The 23,016-nt window shown below is 42.5% G+C and overlaps 1 protein-coding gene across 7 annotated transcripts; it reads right to left on the reverse strand.

Annotated features, from left to right (window-relative positions):
- Window positions 1–3,794: 3,794 nt before the first annotated feature.
- LOC111871053 (UDP-glucuronosyltransferase 2B15) lies at window positions 3,795–21,569 on the reverse strand. 7 transcript variants are annotated; one of them, XM_023863826.1, is made up of 7 exons: window positions 21,352–21,569; window positions 16,263–16,374; window positions 12,418–12,766; window positions 10,941–11,441; window positions 9,839–10,067; window positions 6,477–6,696; window positions 3,795–4,369 (listed from the first exon to the last, which is right to left on the reverse strand). In XM_023863826.1, exons 3-7 carry the CDS (start codon window positions 12,760–12,762, stop codon window positions 3,901–3,903), a joined length of 1,764 nt encoding a protein of 587 aa, XP_023719594.1. In that variant the 5' UTR covers window positions 12,763–12,766; window positions 16,263–16,374; window positions 21,352–21,569; the 3' UTR covers window positions 3,795–3,900. The 7 variants fall into 7 exon arrangements, with proteins under 7 accessions (XP_023719594.1, XP_023719584.1, XP_023719613.1 ...); XM_023863816.1 differs by having other exon boundaries at window positions 16,263–16,377; XM_023863845.2 differs by lacking the exon at window positions 21,352–21,569 and adding an exon at window positions 21,019–21,337 and having other exon boundaries at window positions 16,263–16,377.
- Window positions 21,570–23,016: the final 1,447 nt, after the last annotated feature.

Here is a 23,016-nt window from a genome sequence, read left to right on the forward strand (position 1 = left end):
GAAAGAAGATCCGGACGTGTGTGTAATTGTGTAATTGGGAGCGTGTGATACAGCGATACATAGCTCCCCTACTGTAAACGTGTAGACTACTGAAGACAGAGTGAACTGATTTGCGCATAGGGTTATAAATCGTGAAACCCCGCAACAGTGTTAACAGATTAATGCGATTAGGGTTATAAAGTGTGAAACCCCGCAACTGTGTGATAATTAATTGTAGCCGTTATTTGTAGATTGTTAAATAAACCAATTAACCATCTCTACGGCGTCTTCAGTAACGAGGAAACACGTTACAATATTTTTGCTCATCAAGGAGTACTGACAAGAACAGTAGTTTAAAGAAATTCTTTCAATTATTAATCATTCAGTGTGCTTTATATCTCGTTTATTTACATTACTTATCATAGTACCTTTCCATCTAAACAAAAGTGTCCCGTGAGATCTCTTCTGATACAGTTTTCAATTCAGATTCTGGCATGAATTCCTTGTTACAGTTCATAAGTGTTTCCTATATACATTTATGTGGCATTTATGCAGTAGCCCTTTCATTTTCTATTCATAGTTCGAATTAGTAATTATAATTAAAGGCTAATTAGAAATACTCCAATGAAGATGGTCACCAAATGTTATGTTCCATTATTATTTGTTTTTTATATAAGTTATAAAATAAACTAACTCTTCTGATGTCTCTTGACCCCTTTTTTATAATGGTAATTAGAAATAATACTTACAATTAGACTCTAATTAGATGGAAGCCAGGTTAGTATAGTCAGTATAGTGACTGGATAGGGGCTCAGTGACTGATGGGGTCAGAGTTCAAGTCCCGGTAGGATCCAGAATTTTCTCTCCTCTACATTGACTAGACCGGCGCTGCGGCCCACCCAGCATCCAATTGAGTGGGTACTGGTGGTAAAGGGGCTGGGGCCTGAAGCTAACCACTCACTTCCAATATACCTTCATGGCGTAGTGCTTAATTAGCTAAGCATAGGGACAACTTTACATTTTTACCTTTCCACAAAGCTATACTCAATGCAATGTTGGAAGCTGAAACAAACACACCTCGCCTCAAAGTAACAGCACTATCAAACAGTGTGACACATTTTCATGTATGTGTTCAGTAAAGTTATCTCTGTTCCACATTTTCACTTCATAAATTTGAGATTTAATAGAACCCCATAGTGTTATGGTTTGAGGAGCAGCCAATGCAAAGCTCTGTACATTATATTTGATGTCCCCAAGCCCCTGGACTTCATGGACATTCTGGATTTTCTTGGTGAATATAAGGCACTAACAGATTATTATTTACTCATGGGCCAGTTATAATAACTACCTTCAAAACAGTAACAGCAGGGATGTGTCAGAGGCTTCTTTGTAATGGATTGCAGTTTTTTTGTAACACATTCTGTCCCAGTTTTATCCCACTTTTACATTCATTTGTGAAGTAATGTCATTGCAATTGACACTTTTCACAACAAATGACATTGCTGTGTTGATTTCATTTTGAATATTTCTTTCCACAGTTAACAAAAGCAAAATATTATACACAAATCTTTATACAAAGTGGTTTGCACTCTTGCAATTACACAATGTAGATAAGCATAACCACCTTAGATTAGGGTAAAAGAACAGAACTGTTACTTCTGTTCTGAATCAAACACGGGGAGCATCTTATACTTGTAAATACAGGAAAATTTGAGAGAAGCTACATGAATCAACTGCTTTTGCAAAAATAATGTAGTAAAACTGTCCAACCTTGAAACCGACATGATGTAAATTATACATACTTTCACTGCCATACTGCTGTCAATGTAACTGTGGGATGTCGATGTATGAAGAGACAACCACTTATTAAAATTTTGAACAATTATAGCTAGGATAGTGCAGTCGGTATAGCGACTAGCTACTCTCTGGATGACCAAATGGTCGGAGTTTGAGTCCTGTTGGGGTCAAGATTTTTCACTTTTCCATTCATCCCGACCAGTTCAGGAGTTCGCCCAACCTCCTATCCAACGGGTTCTGGGGACTCTATCCCCGGGGGTAAAGTGCCCGGGGCATGAAGCTGACTGTTCACCTCTAAATAGTGCCGAGGTCAAGAAAACTTGGGTCCATACATCCACGCCCGTATACGCCTTCATGGTGTAGTGCCAACATAGTTAAATACAGGGACAGCTTTATTTTTCCTTTACAATTATTTATTGTCTTTATACTGAATATACAGATAAACTTCAGACTGAAGATTTGAAGGCTACAAGTTGCTGGTAGGCTGACAACAGTAGCTGTAGGCAGACTGATATGATCCTGGTTGGGCTCTCCCTTAAGTAGTTTTATTCCAAGCATCTAGTGCACATCTGAGTGTACCGTTTTGTTACTGCACTGTCTTGATTTGTTTCTCTGGATACCTTCATTACTGAGTCGTTGCATAGCAGTGATAATTTTGTTGTCACTACAGTGCTTGCTTTCTATGTTGGTGGTTTCCTCCTGATAACTGCATTGTCGCTGTAACATTTGCTTGAATGCAGGTGGTTTCCACATAACCAGTTCTATGTGTTTTTAGTGATACCTATGTTTGTTATAATGTAACATCCCTATGTCCAAAACCGTTACTACTCCTGAACCAACGATAATTATCCTGGAAGGAAAAATAATTTTTGAAACTATTCTATAAATGATATGCAAGTTTCTACATATACCAGTTCCTAGATGTCCTTCATGGTAATTCTGAGAAGTGATTTATCCCTCTAAAGCACAGTGGTAACTTTATGTACCACATGCATTATTAACATTAAAAACTCTGCATGCATTTTTCCCACAGCGTTCATAAACTGTACTTGCCCCTTATTTCTTGCTAGTATCATGCTTGAATTACCCTTTGACCCTGAAGATGAAGGCCAGGGGCCGCACCATAACTCTAGCGGTTAGTCGCTGGCTTCCCACCGCGGCGGCCCGGATTCGATCCCGGGTCTGGTCAAGTGGGATTTGTGGTGGACAAAGTGGCGCTGGGGCAAGTTTTCTCCGAGTACTTCAGTTTCCCCTGCCAATCTTCATTCCACCAATTGTTCCACAATCACCCTCACCTATCATCTGGGGCTGGTACAATAGGCCAGAAGTGGCCACAGTATAAGGGACTTAGTTCTGCCCCACTAGCAAAAAAAAAAGATGAAGGCCATATGTTCTTAAGAACCGTTAGTTTTTATTACTAGACTACATGAAGTACATACATACAATATGTCAGTACTCTCCTATACCCTCTGTTTGCCACCTTAGTCTTGATTGTTTGGCTTATGTTTTACCCACTGAAACGTTGGTAGATTTCTGTCATACTACACAGCGTTCCATCCCAGAGGATATTACTCTTCATATGCCAGAAGAAAGTAGCCATAAACTTTTATTTTACCTTTTATGTGACCACTTACCTCCATCTAGTGCTCAAATCAAGAGTGCTGGAGCTGGACCTCCACTCTCCCATAAATATTAATGGCATAGTGCTTAATTAAGCACAGGGGCTTTGCCTTTCTTTTGTTTTTCCTACTGAGAATCCAGGGTAATACTGAGGAGACCAGCTCATGATCTTATAGGCTCTTGAAGGTTGAATGGCTGGCTATAAGGAAGAGAAATTGCTCTTGTACCCAGTTCGACTACACATTATGTCTATAGTATCTCTGATTTTATTACCTCAGAAACAGACACTTGTATCTAAACAAATGGATGTGATACATTGGATGTTATGATAGGGCTTGATCAATGAATGCATGGATGAATGGATATCAACATTTTTAAAAGCTCCAAAACCAGCAATATGTGTTATTATAATTTATCCTGTTTTACATTCTTCACATAATACAAATTAAAACATATGATATCCAAAGTCAGTGGAAGTTCAAAGTTTAACCTGTCCTCGTGAAGCTACCTTCTCTGTTTAATTCCATTTGTAAGACAAGCTCCAATCTTATGGCTCTCCCCGTTACTGATAGTCCTTTCTACACTCACTGAATTGCTGTTTGATACAATATTTCCATTTCTTCTTAATGTTATCTCTGCTGAACCACTGGAGAATCCATTGGCTTCAGATTTCATTTTTGTCACACCATCCTCATTTGAAGATTGCTGATTAGTAATATGGCTGACAATCAGTCTGATCATGACGCTGTTTAGTTTAATGAACAACTTTGCACAGATGTAACCAGCTATCAAGCAGAACAAGGCAACATCTATCAGATAATACTGCACAAAACAGTACTCTTTGGCTGGAGATTGTAGATGGTATGCACCTTTGTGTCTTAGCACGTATTCTGTCCAGTAGATGGCACGATTTAGTGGATGTTCTGGTTGATCACGCAGCAGCTTTGAGCGCTTCCTCACCTCATCTCGGTACCTGTAATTGAAATATGACAAAATCCATGAACTTATAACGTATATGCACCAAAAAGAAACCACTTCCAAGCTCTTTGAAGTTGTTGCTAAAGGTTTGGACCTATTAAAGCCTTAAAAAAAGAAGGACCAATGTTATATGAATCATTGGAATAATGTGCCATGTGCTTCACCACTACTGAATCTGAACTTGACAGAGGTGCTACTGGAAACAGGTACTGCTAAATCCCCTCCTTCTCTATGTGTTCGTGGAATTATTTCTGAATACCCATTTATATAACTTTTGAAAAATCATATTTAAAGGAAATTATTGCCAAGTCCCTTAAGCTATTCTTGATAATACAATGCATATGATCTTGTATTTGGAGTACAATTATTTTGATTTTGTGACTGTGTACCCTCATTTATCTTGATAATTATTATTGCCCACACAAATCGACTGTCTACTTGGCTCTGTAAAATCCATATAGTTGAGGTATTGCCATTAAATAAATTATGAAGGCAGGAAAATTTTAATTGATAGATTTGCTCAACATTTGAAAGGCTGTGCCTTATGTCAGTTACAGTACAATTAAATTCTGTTGTTGACAAAGTTAGTCAACAGTGCAAAGTGAACAGCATAAGATTAATTTACTATTTAATACACAGCATTTGAAATAAAAGTCACAGATGACCCCACCATTATCTTGGGTCCGTTTTTTCGGCTCTCTGCGCTGCCCAACATCTAGATGTTGTTCTCCATATCTGTCCTTCCCTGCTCCAACAGTTTACACTTCGGACTCTTCATTAGGGACTTCCTGATGCTCCGCTGAGGCCTCTATTTCTTCTGGGGTTGACACCTTCCTCTCCAGGTAGGCCTCCATCTGTTCTAGACAGTCATCCATTGCATCTTGCCAAACCGTTGTCTCTTTTTCGCCAGGCATCCATCTTACCTTGATTCATTCTTGATTATCTTTTCTTGCATGGTCTGTTCTGGCTTGGCAAATATCTGTCTGGGAGTAGAGAGTACCTAAAAGTGCCTCAAACTTCTTGTTATTGGCTTCTATCTTGGCTTCCATATTTTCTTGGTTATTCTGTATCATGGCTTCCACTGTCTGCATTTCTCAGCAGGCCAACAGGCGTTCCAGTATTTGTTCCATCTTGTCTCAGTTCGACTGAATCAGTCCTATCTAATTCAATTAATCTGGTCAATCCAATCCCACTTCTGACACCAGCTGCCACGATTTTATGGGACTATACTTTCGGCTTGGATTTGTAATTGGAGTTACTGAACACCTACTGTAGGCTGATCATAGTAGCCGCGAAGTCTGAGGCATGAAATGTCTTCGCCCGCTCGGACACTAGGACTGTGGGTTCGAATACCACGCAAAGCATGGATGTTTGTTTGTGTTAGATAGCAGACTTGCGACGGTCTGATCCCCGTCCAAGGAGTCCTATTGACTTATGTTAAGAAACTGGAATGAAACGAATTGTTTCATGGGTGCCCTATGCTCCAAGCGGGAGCAACAGAAATAGAAGAAGAAGAAGACTTGTAGAACATAACTACAAATAAGTAGCGCTAACGCTAATTCACACTATATACTACGGTTCACTACAGCATACACTAAGTTCTCTCCGACTACTGTATCTTCACGGTTATCGCCTGGTAACGACTTCTAACGCCGCAGGTTCCTCAGCTTCCGTGTTCACAGCCCTTTATGACTGTCGACTGTCTCAGAACTAATTAAACTCTAGATGTGTCTTGCTTATAACACCTCTTCCAACAGTTCTATTGTTGTGTCACGTAGCCGTTGCACGGACCGCATTGAGAACTTTGCTTTCAAGTTACTTCATTGGTGCATGATACAAATTTATTGCTGCCATTACTTAGCAACTGTCACTGTTCACAGAGTCATTACTTTAGCAACGGGTCTACATGCTACAAAATTTTAGCATGGTCAAGTTTAGGAGCATGAGATATGTGAAACAGTTTTAGCATGGGAAACTGAAATGACTGAACACTGTTTCAAGAGGTTGACTGATGATTTCTGTGGTGTTACATGTGTATGAAAAGACAACAGACGTGTTCTAGTGTTCAGGTGATGTGTTCATAAGAGTATTATTGTTCTCACCTTGAATCATGGATGACCTGATTGATGGCCCACACCAGTTTGTCTGCAGTGAGCTCCTGGAGTTCCAGTTTCAATGCGTAGCCATCTATCACTGCCTTGGCTGAATTAGCGTCGTGGTCACAGAACACAGGCATGGTGACAACTGGGACTGCGTGGTACACTGTCTCAAACATGCTGAGGAGACCACCGTGAGTCACGAAGGCTCTGATCTTATGATGACCTGCAGTGAACATTGCACACAACGTGATATTCAGTGTTTCTAAATAAGTATCCTCTGTAAAGCTGTCCTGCGCTACAAAATCAACAACTTCGGTATCTTGCATTAAGTGGAGCATGGCCACCAGAGGGTTTGAGGCTGTGGCACAGACAATTACCACCAGCACAGACTTCCTTACTGAGAATCTTTATATTTTGCTAACTTCATGACGCTGAGCCCTTCTTGAGAAGCCACCAGTTGTGCAGCTACTCAGTAATTTCCCAATATTTTAAGGTTCATTACCGTGTTTACAATAGCCTCCTTACTTACTTACTCATGGAGCTGAGCCCTTCTGGAGGAGCCACCAATTCTGCAGCTACTCAAGAATTTCCCAGCATTTTATGGAACCCAAAGGTTCATTACTGTGTTCACAAGAGCCCTCCACTGGTCCCTATCCTGAGCCAGATCTATCCAATCCATACCACCCCATCCTATCTCTCTAAGATCCATTCTAATATTGTCCACCCACCTACTCCTTGGTGTCCCTGTGGTCTCTTTCCTTATGGCTTTCCCACCAATATCCTATACACATTCCTCGTCTCCCCCATTCGTGCTACATGACCTGCCCACCTCACCCTCCTTGACTTGATCATTCTAATTATACTTCGAGAAGAGTACAAGTTATGAAGCTCCTCATTATGAAGTTTTCTCCAACCTCCTGTCACTTCATCTCTCTTCGGTCCAAATATTCTCCTCAACACCCCGTTCTCAAACACCCTCAGTCTTTACAATAGCCCCCTGTTGGTCCTTATCCTGAGCCTGATCAGTCCAGTCCGTATCACCCCGTACTATCTTTCTAAGATCCATGTTAATTAATATCATCCACCCACCTACGACTTGGTATTCCTAGTGGTCTCTTCCCTTCTGGCTTTCCCACCAATATCCTATATGCATTCATCTTCTCCCTCATTTAATCCTACATGCCCTGCCCATCTTGTCCTCCTTGACTTTATCATTCTAATTATACTTGGCGAAGAGTATAAGTTATGAAACTCCTCATTATGCAGTTTTCTCCAACCTCCTGTCATTTCATCTCTCTTTGGTCCAAATATTCTCCTCAACACCTTGTTCTCAAACACCATCAGCCTATGTTCCTCCCTTAATATCATAGACCGAGGTTCACACTCATAAAGAACCACAGACAAAATTATAGTTTTGTATATTCTAATTTTTATGTTTTTGGACAACAGAGGAGAAGACAAAAGGTTCTGGATTGAATGGTAGCAACCGTTACCCGAATTCAATCGCCTTTTAATTTTCTCCTGAATCAGTTATTTGAATTATTACTGTCGTTCCAAAATATGTGAACTGTGTCACATTTTCAAAGCATTTTTATCTCTCTTTATATCATGATTTTGCCCTGCATTGTGGTGAAGTGCCAGCAACATATACTTAATTTACATTGCGTTTACTGCTAGACTAGTTTTACTGCATACTGAAAAGCTTTGCCTAACTTCGACGTTACAGACACGAACCTTCACAGAATCAATGCAGTTTAACTACGACATTGGACTTTATGAACCAAACAGGCGTGGGACGGAAGTACACGCATGTCCCATTTTACGAACTCTTGATTTTCGAACTTTCGCCACAACGAAGCGTGTTAACTTGTACCTATTTTTCACTTAACGACCTTCATTTTCCCTAAACCCAACAGCTTATGTTTGCAGAAAGTTTTCTTTTTTCTCTCTCTCTTTGTAAGGCGGCAAAATACACACACAAAGACGTGGGGAGGTAGAAACATGCAAGAAATGTTAGATACAGATGTACATTGCAGTTATTGAAACTGCTGTGCAGCCGTGCAGCCTCCAGTGCCCACTTCACAACTTCTATGGTCGGCAGACCTACGAGTAAGTAAAGGTCACTACTCGTATTAAGAGTTCTATCTGCTGATATACGTTTATAACGCCGTGTAGTCCGTTAAAAGTCAACCAACGTTTCGGAGGAACATGTCGCCTCCATCTTCAGGTTCAAAGAATAAATCAAGGAAGAAATCAACTTGAAATAAGGTGGCAGTCAGAGCTCTGCTTGCTATTAAAACTTATGTTAAAAATATGGGGGTTGTTTCTGGGACTCGTGAACGAGTCAGCGACTTTTATATGTAAAGTAAAGAGAATATTTTCGATTTACGAATTTTCACCTTAGGAATAGTTTACATGGAACGAATTACCATTGTAAGTCATGCTTCTCTGTGTGGTTTGCTTTACGATGCTCTCAGTACCTATGCAGAATCGAATGGGAAGGTGGTAAGTGAACACTGAATTGGAGCGGATTTAGAAGGAAGTGGTCGTCACCTAATATGGATATTAATCCTAAATGTTCATGGAAGAAATGAAGAAACCCACAGAAAACCTCCGGGAAGATAGCCGATACCCTGGTGGAATTCAAACCGCGTACCTCACGTAAAATAATATAAAGCGTTACCATTATACCAGCTTGCTCGTGGAGGTGTGGAGATTCAGAATATGTCGTGTAACATATCAACAACAAATTAACAAACTGTGCATTCTAAAGTTTCGAAATAAACTGCGAAAATGGACCTTGAATTAAATGAATGCGTTGCGGGTTTTTCAGTTATATTAGCGACGGGCTAATATTAAGGAAATTAATTTAGCTTCTATATTTGTAAAAGCCCACCACAGTGACCGCGCAGTCTGAGGCATGAACTGTCTTGGCCCCCTCGAACACTGGGGTCATGGGTTTAAATCCCACTCGAGGAATGGATCACTGCGTTTATTTTCTTTGTGCTGCTCCGTGTGTAGGTAGAGGGCTTGCGACGAGCTGATCCCCTTCCAAGGTGTCCTACTGATTGAGCATAGGATTACTAAACTGGAAAAAGCAGACAGGGCCCACCAAAGGGCTGTAAAGCCATTGATGAATGAATGCTTCTGCGAGTGGCCTAATGAAGGAGACACTGTAGATCAAAGGACGCTAGATTGAATGATTGAAACATGCACTTAGCGGTTTACAGCCATAGAGGGAAATCAATTAGTGCAAATGGCACTGATGAGTACGTAACGCTATGAACTACGCATTATCTATGCTCTCCCGCAAGCCGCAGAAGACATCATCGTTCTGATACTGGCAGTGCAGACTGGTCACTGACCCAGGATATCCTGCTGCGGCAACCAGCGACCAAGGCGCACGTTATCCGGAAGATCAGCAATGCTGCCCTCTCCGGCCTCCCACTTCCAGAGCACGCGGTACGGCAGTTGTTCGAACGCTCTGATGAACATATGGCGCAGCATGTCGGGCATCTTGGCAGTCAGCACGGATGAGCCCATGCTGACGTAGATAAAGCCCATGTCTGCACCGGACACGAACTGCTCCAGGTCCTCGGAAACAAGTGAAACACACATGTCTCAATAATAATGGAAGCCGGCACTGTTACTTATTTGTTTCATTATTATTATATTATATAATATTGTATATTAAATGTGAATTTTAACATCATATCATATTGTGAGATGTAGACCCGTTACTAGGCAACGACCGCGACGTAAGAGACCATACAACAGCCGTTGCCAGGTAATGGCTCTGCAAACAGCGGCTGTTGCTAGGCAATGGCTCAGTAGTCATCACGCTGTCATCCCAACAGACACGAGCGGAACAATTGCACCGTAACAGAGGAAGGGTTCGTCTGTGCGGTCCGTGCTGAAGTTTTATAAGCAGGACAAGTTAGGAGGGGAATGAGTCATATTGGGGAGTTGGTTAGAGGGCAGTCAGTTAGAGGACCGCTGCAGTTCAATCGTTATGACCTGTTCCTGTGAGAAGCTGGTAGCTGAGGTCGGGGATAGGTCGGGAACCCAGAATAAAAGCAACGTCTCCCGTTGCGAGCCACTATCAAGCAACGGTTAGTAAAAACCGTGACTGAGAACACTACTTTATGTGTGATATTGATTTGTGAAGTGTAGTAGCGAGTTGCTTAAGAGTGGAATAAGTTCGATTACCAGCCCAAACCCCGTCTATAGTCACACTTATCACGTGGCAATATATACATATTATATAACATGAATACAGCGAAACAGTAATTGTAGATATTGAAATTAGGGAGGTGAATGTAAAAATTAGATCATAGTCGCTTCTTGACTTATCAGCCATAAAGGCGTATGGTAGGAGTCGTCGTCACCAGTGACTGTAGAAGATCCTTCGATAAGTACTGACCTGCTCAAGTCCGAAACTGTGAAAGAATTCGTATCTCCATTTACCTTCGGCAGAGGTTTCGCTGGCCTGCAATGAATACAGGCGATTTCTGCGACGTTAGGCAGGTACGGTCTGGGATATGTCACAGTTGCATGGCCGTTCTGAAGGATAAAGCTCACGTTTTTGACCATGTCAAAGACATGTGGCATTAATGGGCCAAAATAGTCCTTCATCAAGTACTCCAAACACCATCTTATGAACACCGTATGCACGACTTCTATTCCTGTAAGGTATATGGCATTCAAGACTCGATCCGGAAACACCATGTTGTCGCTGAAGGGTCTAGCGAAGAATGGCGTCACTGAGAAGGGAACTGGTCCTCCTCCATGTGCCACAGACCCCATGTAAAAAGCTACAGTGTTGATGTACATGAAGGGGGCACGGAAGTGAAATGCGAGGCCGACTGCACACTCCGGATAAGCACCGTCCAATATGACAAGATCATAGGAGCGCCCAGAGTTCATCAAGACGTGTGTTTCCGGGTCTGAGAGTACTGCATCACACGACTGGAAGCAGAACGTAAACCCCCATTAAGAATACACTTTGACTGAAACATGACAGAACAATCAGTCTGCCGCCAAGGCACACTGCATCGGAGAAAACTCTGGTACGAACGTTCATAAGATTGCAGGATCACATAGAAACTAGGTACAGTTAAGTCACATACTTAATGCTGCTAGTGAGCCACGGTTTTCAAAGGTCTTACATTTACAGAGCGTGTTCAGTTTCAAATATTGCATTGACCTTCATATTCACGTTCATTTTAAAATGTGCCTTCACAAGCTGACCGTAGCCCACCACTTAAAAAATCCTCCCACTTTATGCAAGGTAAAGGTAAAGCTATCCCTATAACAGGCCATGGAGGCCCATAGGGTTGTGAGACGTTGAGGGTCCCACATTTTCTAGACAATTGGCTCACAGATGGCGGTAAGGTTGTCAGCCTTACTCACCGGCTGCCCTTTACCCCCCTGGAAGATTCCTGGTACTCATTTCTCTTAGAGGCTGAGTCGACCTCAGGACCACATTGCGGCTGGAAGGATTAGGTCAATTGAAAAAAAAAACACCTCATGTGTTTTCATACCCTGTTCATGATGCACAGACACTTCACCAGCACATCGTGAACGCCTGTCAGACTACTCACAACTATCCCGGGAACACAGTCCGTGATAAGACGTGCCCAAGAATATATTGAGTCTCGTGGAGGATATCTTGAGCACTTCTTGATAGTGCATCCTATCAATACTGTGCCTCGAAAAGGAGGGGTCTCCGGACCTACACTTATATGACCTTCTTTTCTTGTTTTGGTACGTGCAGCTGATCCCCAGAATTTGTCCGTACATTTCAGATTCGCCCTGTATTTACTTGCAACAATTTCTTGTATAGGTCTACTTGCTTAATAACCGTCATCCTGTCAGAGCCTGACCAGAATTTGTTCTTCACAGCAATTCTGGCTGTGGGCGTGACCTATGTACTTGTACTTACGTAATATGCGTAACGGAGGACATCAGCAGGAGGGACGGGTTCGCTGCCGCTCATCCGAACTCCCAGCAGGTCCCAGTCGGTGTAGTTGCGAACATAGAACACGAGGTTCATCGGGGTGACCTCCTCCAGCCCCACTACCTCAGCGTCTGGAGGAAACGCGTTTATAAACGTGACGTTGTGACCACGTGCTATCAGTCCACGGGCAAGCTCCAGGAATGGGATTTTATGGCTCCTCGTGCCTCCCAGTGTAACCATAAGCACCCGGGAAGTCCCTCCATACTGACAAGAGGCGAGAAGTGCAACCACGGCGTAGCCCCATACAAGTGGACTGTGGTTTGTGCGCATCTCTCTGGAAACAGTGGAAAAGTCAACATGCTGGCCTTACTGGCCCCTGTATCATCCCTTCTGAAACAAATGATAGCTTTTCAGAACTTGGAACGGCCATGCCAATACAGTTTACCCCCCTCTGCACTTTCGATTTCCTGCCCTCAATAATATTAACCTTTCAATTTCCCTAATTTGTGGGGTAAAAGTGTCACCAGCGCCATTGTTAGCACATTAAAAAACTATGTAACGTTTTTTAAAGAAATTTATAATTTGGGGCAGTTGTCCAACAAATAATAAAAAGAAACAAAATAGACACTACTGCGTCAACATTTGTTTTTATTCGCTGTTGGTGGAAACGCTACATGTTTCGATCCTTTTCTTGGGTTACTTTCAGGCGTACATGAATACTATTTAGGCTCTGAATTGCGTCAATAATCAATATGCCACCAGGATTAAACTTACAGTGAATATATAACAGCTACTGACAGCGTCCCTACAAAACATATGTTGTCGTCTTCCGAAGAACTGCCAGGGCAGTGCTACGGCACCGCCATGCCCCCCCCCCTTCCCGTATTCGTCCCTGGCTCTTGGTACACTCATACCAGAAGTTTATCTCGCATTGTCTTGTGTTATGGGCAGGCAGACTGGCAGATATCTACGGTTACGTGAAGTAACTTGTCCCTACAGTTACACAGGATGCGTCCTGTATTCACCCACGTTTCATCTACGTCGTATTCTTACGTTCTTCCATGAACTTCTTAATTTTGACGACTCTTCTCAGTGCCCTCTCTTTCATCCATAATGGCTCTGCTCCCTGTCCTCTAAAAACAATGGTTATTTCATTTTGAGAAGAAGCTGGGGTCCGCATTCTTAAGAAGTCCGGCTCCTTACTTACAGAGACAGGCGATGCAGTGAACTTTCCGCCGTGCAGGGTCATTATACACGTATTTAAGTTTACTGCTGTACACCATTTACGTGTTACCATATGGCCCCAGAATTTTCAAAACTGAAGCCCTTGAAATGCGTATGTCTCGAAGAGGCTCACTGCCAGTCCAACCACACAACAGAATGTACGAAATACAAGTTAGAGACGCACGTGTGCTATATGAGAGCATTCATAGGGCATACAGTTCTCGCATAGTAGCGACAAAGGGCCACCTAGACAGTAAACAGACATTTTGTTGCCCTACCACGCGTCCTGAAGTGACGCAGTTACCATTTCACACAGATCTTCAAGAAATGTGCCTTGGGGACAAATAGACTTATCGGAGACATAGCGTAATGTGTTATTTCTGCAGATTTATTAGGATGTGGACGCCGTCATTCCTCGAGCTAGTACACAGCTCTACCGCCCCCGCCCCCCCCCGCCTCGCCTTTATGATAGTGAGACCTGCGGAAGACACCAGGCTGAACGGGTTCGTACCTGCAATGTCACGGTATCTCTACGTAAACAGCTTTATGTAGGTCGACTACGTGTCAAGCCAACGAACACCAAGGAGAAGCGAGATCTGAGGTTCTTCTGGCATACGATGACAAGTAGTCTGCTAGATAGGCATCAACGTTTCGGTAGGACCTCCATCTTCAGTGTAGAATACCCTGGTTCGGGTAGTGCGTCCTTATAGAAGAACCACTTTCTCTTCACGCTTCTACTCTGAAGATGGAGGAAGCATTTTCTTGCGACAAGTTTGTAACGATCTACAAGACTACACGGTATCACATCCCAGACGATAATAATCTTCACAGTCGCCTCCTAAGAACCTTGAATCTCGCATGATGTTTCATTATTAACCATGATATACGGCACAATAGTTATAACATGTAAACCTCGGTAGGCTGCTGATACTCACGAGGACCCTCATGACGTAATCTGGATCTCTTACAAATTCTGTGCAGAATGTTCGTTGTAACTTGGGATTTAATGAAAGTGGTATTCTTGCAGAAATTCTGAGCCGACTTGGCTTCACGCGTGTTGAACCTTCGAGTTCCACTACCAGAGGACCTAATTTTTTTTATTGCTAGTGGGGTGGGACTAAGTCCCTTGTACTGCTGCCACTTCTGGCCTACTGTACCAGCCCCAAATGATAGGTGAGGGTGATTGTGGAGCAATTGGTGGAATGAAGATTGGCAGGGGAAACCGAAGTGCTCGGAGAAAACCCGCCCCAGCGCCACTTTGTCCACCACAAATCCCACTTGACCAGACCCGGAATCGAACCCGGTCCGCCGCGGTGGGAAACCAGCGACTAACCGCTTGAGCTATGGCGCGGCCAGGACCTAATGTTACTTTAGTTTTAAGCTTCTCGTGTGAAACGAAGGAAACCCATGGTTTTCTGCGCGCTTTGCAGGCATTAACCATGCTAAAGTATAGAAATATACAGAAGCTGCGACCGTCAGATTTGGCACACTGACATCTGCCTGAATATCTTGATATCTGACAGATGTAATTGATGCATATAACAGTAAATAAATTCTGCGAATAAGTTGCCTTCTTTTACGTGCTTCAATCAAGTGTTCCTTTTTTTTTTTTTTTTGCATAATTTACTCTATGTTAAGATTTAACTATGTTTGATTTGCTCGATGGATCATGAAATTTTTGTACTGTCCCCATATTACAAATTGTTAACACAAACAAGTAGCTTCCTATAAAATTTGTACTTGAGCCTGTGCTATGTCTTGACAGAAAAAAACCCATGTTCCCATGCTTAACTCTAGTGTTTCACTGCCTATCGACATCAAATTGAAATCGATCTCATCAAAACTGAACACACAAGCCTACTTCAATAAGGTAAAGTAATCTGATGCCAGTGATTGCATTCGAATATAGGAAACTTTCACACTACGAAGTGTGTGAGGGAGCGAAAAATGTTCGAAACGAGAAGTTGGAAGCGTGGTGAAGAAATTTTTACAATAATTTGACAACCAACCAAAGTAAAACTATCCCCATAACAGTCCGTGGAGACCCACAGGGACTGAGATGTCGAGGCTCCCACATTGTCTACAATTGGCTAACAAATGGCGGTGTTTGTTTTCCTTACACTCCGGCCGTTCTTTAACCCCAGAACGATTCCTGGTACTCATTTGTCTTATACGCTGAGTCGACCCCAGGGCCATAGTGCGAATGGAAGGATATCAATTGATAACTCCAATGACCGCATCAGTAATCGAACAATCGACCTTCCGGCTTGTAGCACAGTGCCTCAACCAACTAAGCTACCGTGTGCTCCAATCCGATATATAAAATACATAAATAAATGAACATATACGAATCAGTGTGTGTAATAATTCTAAGTTGAGCCTCAAGCGGGTTATGTCAACAGAAAACTGACTATTCCCGTATTCAACAATTTGGTTATAAGACTGGTCGTTGAAAGCAAATCACGGAAAGTAGCCCTCGAGGCAATGTACTCTTAAACTGTGACCCATTGGCCCTAATATTTTGTATAAGGTAACAAGCTCCATTTGCTAAACGCAATGAAAATTTATGACACACAACTAATGTAAAGTAATTCACTGGAACTCACCGTTTTGATCGACTTCAGTTCATTTGTTTCTTCGACCAGTAATCTGTCTTCCTTTTCAACTTGGATTCCTCGCCGAATCATTCGTTGAAACCATCGGCTGCGGAGCGCGGTTCTGCTGCAACGGTAAATGAGCTGGTGTTCGAAGAGAGTGATTTCTCTCCCTAGTTCGGACACGTTTTAGAGAAACAAGTGGGAAGAGCGGAGAAAGGCCAGAGGAAGGAGAGAGTATATAATTTAGAGTCGTTGCTATGAAGTTGGAAAGTGTGATCCTTCAACTTTTGTAGCCGCACTTGTGTCGAGTGCATTGGTTGAAGCAGTAACGCTTCTGAACTTTCATTCGGGAGATGCTCGTTTCGAAACTAGGCTCAGGTTCTTCTTCAGTTTTGGGTTATATAACTTCGGTTATATGTTGGGATAAATGAATGAATGTATAAGGGGTGGGCCTTCTCGGCCCTTGCACCGCGACCTACAGTGATCTATAAGGCCACGTCATAGCTCAAGCGGTGAGTCGCTGGCTTCCCACCGCGGCGGCCCGGGTTCGATCCCGGGTCTGGTCAAGTGGGATTTGTGGTGGACAAAGTGGCGCTGGGGCAGGTTTTCTCCGAGTACTTCGGCTTCCCCTGCCAATCTTCATTCCACCAATTGCTCCACAATCACCCTCACCTATCATCCGGGGCTGGTGCAATAGGCCAGAAGTGGCCGCAGTAGAAGGAACTTAGTCCCACCCCACAAGCATTAAAAAAGAAAAATCCTTACAAAACTGATCACAGAAATTGTCATTAATGATTCCGAGTTCCTAAAGGCTACTGCTGTTTCGTTTGAAAGCGTCATCAGCAGGGCCCGGATTTTGATGACGTCATCTTTTCTCCCTTGTATCCTATGCGATGCTCTTAAATATATAAATCTCGGATATGAGCTGCTGGTTACAGAAAAGTAAATTTTATAGGTGATTATTTTGTCATTTTTTGACATTTTTAGGTTCAAGGTCATCTTTTTTTTCATTTTGGGGGTAATTTTTTGGTAAATTTTTGGACTTTTAAGAGTATTTCTTGGCATTTTTGGCCATTTTTGGGAATTTTTCTTCATATGTTTTCTGAAACGTGAATAACATGGAAGCGAAGTGTTCTTTCTTTTCTCCTTTAGATCACTTTTCTCGATTTTTTCGGTCGTCTTTTTAATATTTTCAGGACATCAAAATCCATGCCCCGCATATTATATTTTTGGGTCATATTTTAGATAATTTTTCTGGATTTTTTCGGTCATTTTATAGGTCATTTTTAAAATATTTTCAGTTCATCAAAATCCGGGCCCTGGTCATCAGCAACACCCGCATTAAGTGCTGTGCGCAGTTCATGTGTTCATACTTCGAGTTCCAGCTGAACCGGTACAAACAACTGCAGCGTTTGTCAAAGTGAACCGAACTGGTTTGTTGTTCGGGCTGCTTCATGGGGCAGACCATGTGTGACACACGATGATGATTGCATTGCGTGGCCTATTTCAAAATAATACAGTGATGTGTGCGGGTGAAAAAAAGGACAATTTTGATTGGGACATGAAGACCGCGGCGCAAGTCAGGCCGGGTAGTCCAGAGAATTAACTCGCAAGTTTGGCCTGTCATCTAATTGGCTGGGCTTAGTACACGAAACTGTGTTCAAGCAGCAACGAGTTTAATTCAGTGCCGCATGATCCGTGCGCCATATTGCAGTACTACATGTCTACAAACACTGTCAACATTTACAGATCCCGACATTCTTTTCATAAATTAATCGTATGATATAACAAAAGAATAATTTCAAATGATTTGGGAAGAAGTGATCGTGGCCCAATATACATACCATCATACAATTTTCCTGGATGGACTAAGTAAAACTACGGAACGCCTCAGTCAGGATAGTCCGCGATGATTCGAACCGAGCACTTTCCTAACAGTGGCATCGATAAACGAAGACATTAGTCGCTCTGTATGTAAGAACACCAGAACGTTCATGGAGTTGCGCTGTTTTGTGTTTTTGTTCCAACTATTCTAATTCAGATTTAGAGGGCGTTTTACCCCCGGGGAAGAGACTTCGATACCCATTGGACTGGGAGATGTGAGCGCTCCAGCGCCGGTCTGCGCACTACGAAGAGAACAATTTCTCTCACTTCTGCCTGAAATCGAATTTCGAGTCGTCTAGTGCGTAAGCTAGTCATTATACTGAGTCACTTATACGCCCTACTAATATATTTCTGGGTATACTCACATGGGCGCCGGCAGGGGAGGAGGTAAATCCTGGCCGTGTCCATGTGTGCTCACTAAACATTCGCCGGCGAAGAACGGATGTTTAATGACACTTAGAGGAACCCGTAAAACAGATATTTCATTCCCTGTACAATGTTGACAGACCTGACTAGTGTGGGAACATTACCTGTCACTTAGCGCTCGATTTATAATGGACAAACGAAATAAATCGCATTTGCCAGTTATGTTACTCTGATGTCTAAGTACATATTATGACAAAAGCTCTGTACACAACCTAGCACTGGCAAACAGGTGTGTCGCGTGAAACGTGCTGGCTGAGTATTGCGATACTCCAAGAATCTGAATGCAGATAGGCCGCACGTCAGATCTGGGCGTGGATGGAAGGATAATATTAAGATGAATCTTACGGAAGTGGGATAGGGGTGTTTACTGGGTCCACTGGCGAGCCCTTGTGAATATTGTAATGAAATTTTGGGTTCAATGAAAGGCAGGAACCGAATACAGTGATCTCGCGGTAACATTTTATACTTGTATTTTCGGGGTGTTCGCTTCGAATCTCAGTCTGCATGCCAGTTATTCTCACGGAACATTTTCATGTCTCTCCTCAGTCACTCAGGAGACATAACGGGACACTACATCGCAGCAGGCCGCCTTATTCCAGTTCGTTATCCCATCATTCAATGCAATGCCGTGTAGCTACTGGCAGCATCGTGCTGTTGCCCAGCAGCGCAACTAGCGGATATTCAGAAAGCATCCTCTTCCACGAATTTAGGAACAGCTGAAGCACAGGGATACGGTCGCCGACCAAACTGTGAAGCACCACGCCCAGCCTTCACGCAAGAACAAACATAATCTTTATGGCCACTTTTGTTTTCCCTGGTATGTCACAAATACGCAATATTCAAGGAGGGAGACACGGAATTTTCCTGTGACTAAGCACCACGATAGACTGCCTGGATCATCTCTGAAGGAAAGACTGCAATATTTGCTCCGGGTATCGAACCTTGCCGTTTGGTACACTTCCGTGTATGAGCTGAATCACGCATGTTTACTCAGATATACAATAGTCTGCTAGGATAACAGTCTGCCTGCTGACTGGCAACGGTACAGGTATAGGGCGGTCGGAGAGTGAAGCTGACCGCTCCATTTAGTTCCAGGATTGACAGTGCTTGGAGCTTTATATCCAGGGTGTAATGCTTAAGCGCAGCAACATCTTTAACCTAGAGTACGTTCTTCTGTGTTGTAACACCGTGTAGTCTGGGTAGAAACCGACATTTCGCAGAAGTGTATCTCCTCGGTCGAAGAATAACCAAGAAAGAAACCTGTATAAACGCGATAAGCTGAGCTCACATTACCGCCCGTTTTGACCATATAAATGGAAGCGAGTTTCCTCCGAAACGTCGCAGTCTCTCCGAGCTAGAACCAAGAAGACCGTAGTCGGCGCCACAATATCATTACCATATTTACTGAAGTGCAAACAAACATCTGTTTAGGAAGTGATGTTCCAAAAGGATGAATCAGTAAGAGAAAGCTCGTGGGACGGTGAAAGGGATACAAAACTATTTCTGCAGGCAGCCTATCGGAGCCCCGTACGTCGCGGTACAGCGGGCAGCACGTCTCCGGCATTGTATCGGCGAGGAGGTCACGGCACTGGTCTGGGATCACAGACCGGTTATTCTGACTCAAATGTTTCTGAACCCCTCCAGGCAAATTCTATGGTAGGTCATGAACAAGTTTTCCCACACCCTTACTCGTTCGTTATCACTATTTGGCGCTATATAGGCCGATACTGATCTACTGACATCGTCGTTAAGTAAACTGTAAATAAATAGCTAATTCCACTGTGCACAGACCTTGAAAAACTCGTGGTCCCTCAGCTATTCAAGAAAGTCCCCACCTTTCATGGAATCTGAATGTTCATTACCGTGTTCACAAGAGCCCACTACTGGACTCTGCCTAGAAGAAGTCTACGACCTCTTCCTTACAATTCGTATTAAGAATATAAAAATTAAATTAAACACAGAATGACTATTTTATGAAGTAAATGTAAGCTCAATAACTACAACAAGGAATTCCGAACAAAAGTCATAAAGAATGCTTTCCTATTGTACAAATTTAGAGTGCCACATATGTATCATAATCATCATCATCACCATCATCACCATCAGCACCATCAGTATCGTTAATTTATTTTTCTGAAGAGCTTAGTACAAAACCACTCCCTCATCCGGCTTCATGGCTTTGTGCTTTATTAGTTAAGCACAGGAACAACTTTACCTTTTAGAACAAAACAAATATGTATACGCTGAATTTGTCGAACAAGCTTATAAGCTAAATGTTTCGCACCGTTGCCATGTTTATAAATACTGTCTTACAAACTGAAATTCTGGTGTAAGGGGTAGGTGTGTATATGACCTATACCTGTGCACAATTTCGTGTGCCAAGCTGCAATTGTCAGTAGTCACTGCCATCAAACCGAAATCTGACGATATTTTCGCACTTCTACAATGCCGTCACCTTAATAACAGTTGTATGTTTCTTGACAATTATCGCACATCGTTCCGGAGCTATAAATTAAAAGTTGCTCCCACGTCATAAGTTCGCACTTCTGCCAAGTTGTTACTGATGACCGTGGAACTATAGAGTAGAATACAGAGGAGTTCTCCAAACGTACAATTCCTCTACTAGGTTTCATGCAAATCTGTCAACCAGTTCAAAAACAGAAATGGAGGGACACACAGGCACCATGTTGATCCCACTTGTACGCAGCGCTGACACGATCTGCAGAGTGCCTCTGAATAAAAGCAGAACTGAAGAATGAAAATGAGCTGTTCTAACTGCGTGACTAACCTGGTATGGAAAAGAAGGAACTGCTTACAAGCTGCTAGTTCTTTCAAGCACGAGAAAATGTGTGCCCATAGCCAACGACGCTAGTATTCCGTTACGGGACATTTGTAAAACACTTGCACAATCCACCCAGCTCGTGTGATACATCTCATGTTACAGAACCTCTCGAAACTGCAAAAATTCCAGATCATTTACGCTGCACAAACAGTCTTCTTCCTCAAATGCTGTTCTAACTGTTCAATAGGCCAAGGTGATCACATGTGCTCAGCGAATTGAAGAAGTGTTCACTTGTGACAGAAAAGGAATGTCCTCCATTGTTCCACGGATCCGTGGGCTGCATGTTGATTTACTTCTATTGAGACAGTAATTATCTGCTGTCAAGATGCTAACGTGCGTCCATGAGTGATCAGAAGTAATTCCATACGTTTCACCATTTCAATTGTTTGTATGCAGTGTAGACGGCAGCAACCTGTTTCTCGTTGAACAAAAATGTACGAGAATTCCTTCTTTTGGGTATCGTTCGCAAACAGAAACGCAATTATGGTGGGGGTTTACATACGTGTACACCTGGGGGTACGCGGTAGCATAGTTGATTCAGGTAATATGCTACAAGCCGAAAGGTTGCGGGATCGAATCCAGATGACAAAATTTGATTTTTTTTTTTCCATTGACTTAAACCTTCCAGCCGCACTATGGCCTTGGGGTCGACTCAGCCTCTAACAGAAATGAGTACCAGGAATCTTCTTGTGGGATAAAGGGCGGCCAACGCATAAGGCTGACAACCTTACCACCATCTGTGAGCCGATTATCTAGAAAATGTGGGAGCCTTAACGTCTCACAACCATATGGGCCTTCACGGCCTATGTGGGGAATAGCTTTTCCTTTTCATACATACACCTTGCCGTTCTCTGCAGGATGGCGAAGTGGATTGCCCGAGTGGACTGAGAAAAAATTGTGGAGCCTGCGTGCGGTACAACAGGGAGTTATCCTCCACGATGCTATTGCAAACAGTACCGCGCTACTCCTTGACATACGTATGTCTCTTCATACCCAAAGCGAGGGACAGTACTTAAAACGTGAATAGACAAAACGAATCCACTTTTATAACAGAATTTGAAAGAACGGGATTCCTACAACCGATACATTTTCTACCAGTCAAGATATAACGACATATTCATTTTACAAGAAGGCACTCTGTATTTACTTTCCTCATACGACAAACCATCACACAAACTTAGACTATAAAAATACCTTCTTATGTTTCTTATTTCTTATATACACAACATGTTTAGGCCTAAACGGCCATCATGATGTCGAAACATGTAGTGCATAGAAGATATAATATAATAGATATAACATAATATTATTGAACATCATTGATAATTCTGAGAAAAATATTAGCTTATTTTGAATATTACGCTGAAAATTTGCGAAAACGACGACAAATTTTAAAGATTTTGACAATTTTGAAAACAAAAAATCAAATTCTTTGAGAAGTCTAGACATTTTTAAAAATTATTGAAAATTCTGAAAAGTTCGTGGTACATTTTAAATAATACTTGAGTATGGTATTACATGTCTGATTGTGTTCTTATTTTATGTGAACATACAACAGGGGACGCCTGGTAAATTACACGTAGGCTAGCATGGTGGAGAGTAGAAAACATT

This window comes from Cryptotermes secundus, unplaced genomic scaffold (genome assembly GCF_002891405.2).
Source record: "Cryptotermes secundus unplaced genomic scaffold, Csec_1.0 scaffold101, whole genome shotgun sequence".
Taxonomy (NCBI): domain Eukaryota; kingdom Metazoa; phylum Arthropoda; class Insecta; order Blattodea; family Kalotermitidae; genus Cryptotermes; species Cryptotermes secundus.

Bases quoted from the DNA above. Each gene is read 5' to 3' on its own strand.
- LOC111871053 (XM_023863863.1), bottom strand. From the start codon at position 12,762: ATGCGCACAAACCACAGTCCACTTGTATGGGGCTACGCCGTGGTTGCA. The intron at 11,442-12,417 runs GTAAGTACAAGT...TTCTGCTTCCAG, and splicing joins TCCTCCGTTACGCATATTAC to TCGTGTGATGCAGTACTCTC. The intron at 4,370-6,476 runs GTGAGAACAATA...TTTCAATTACAG, and splicing joins CAGGTCATCCATGATTCAAG to GTACCGAGATGAGGTGAGGA.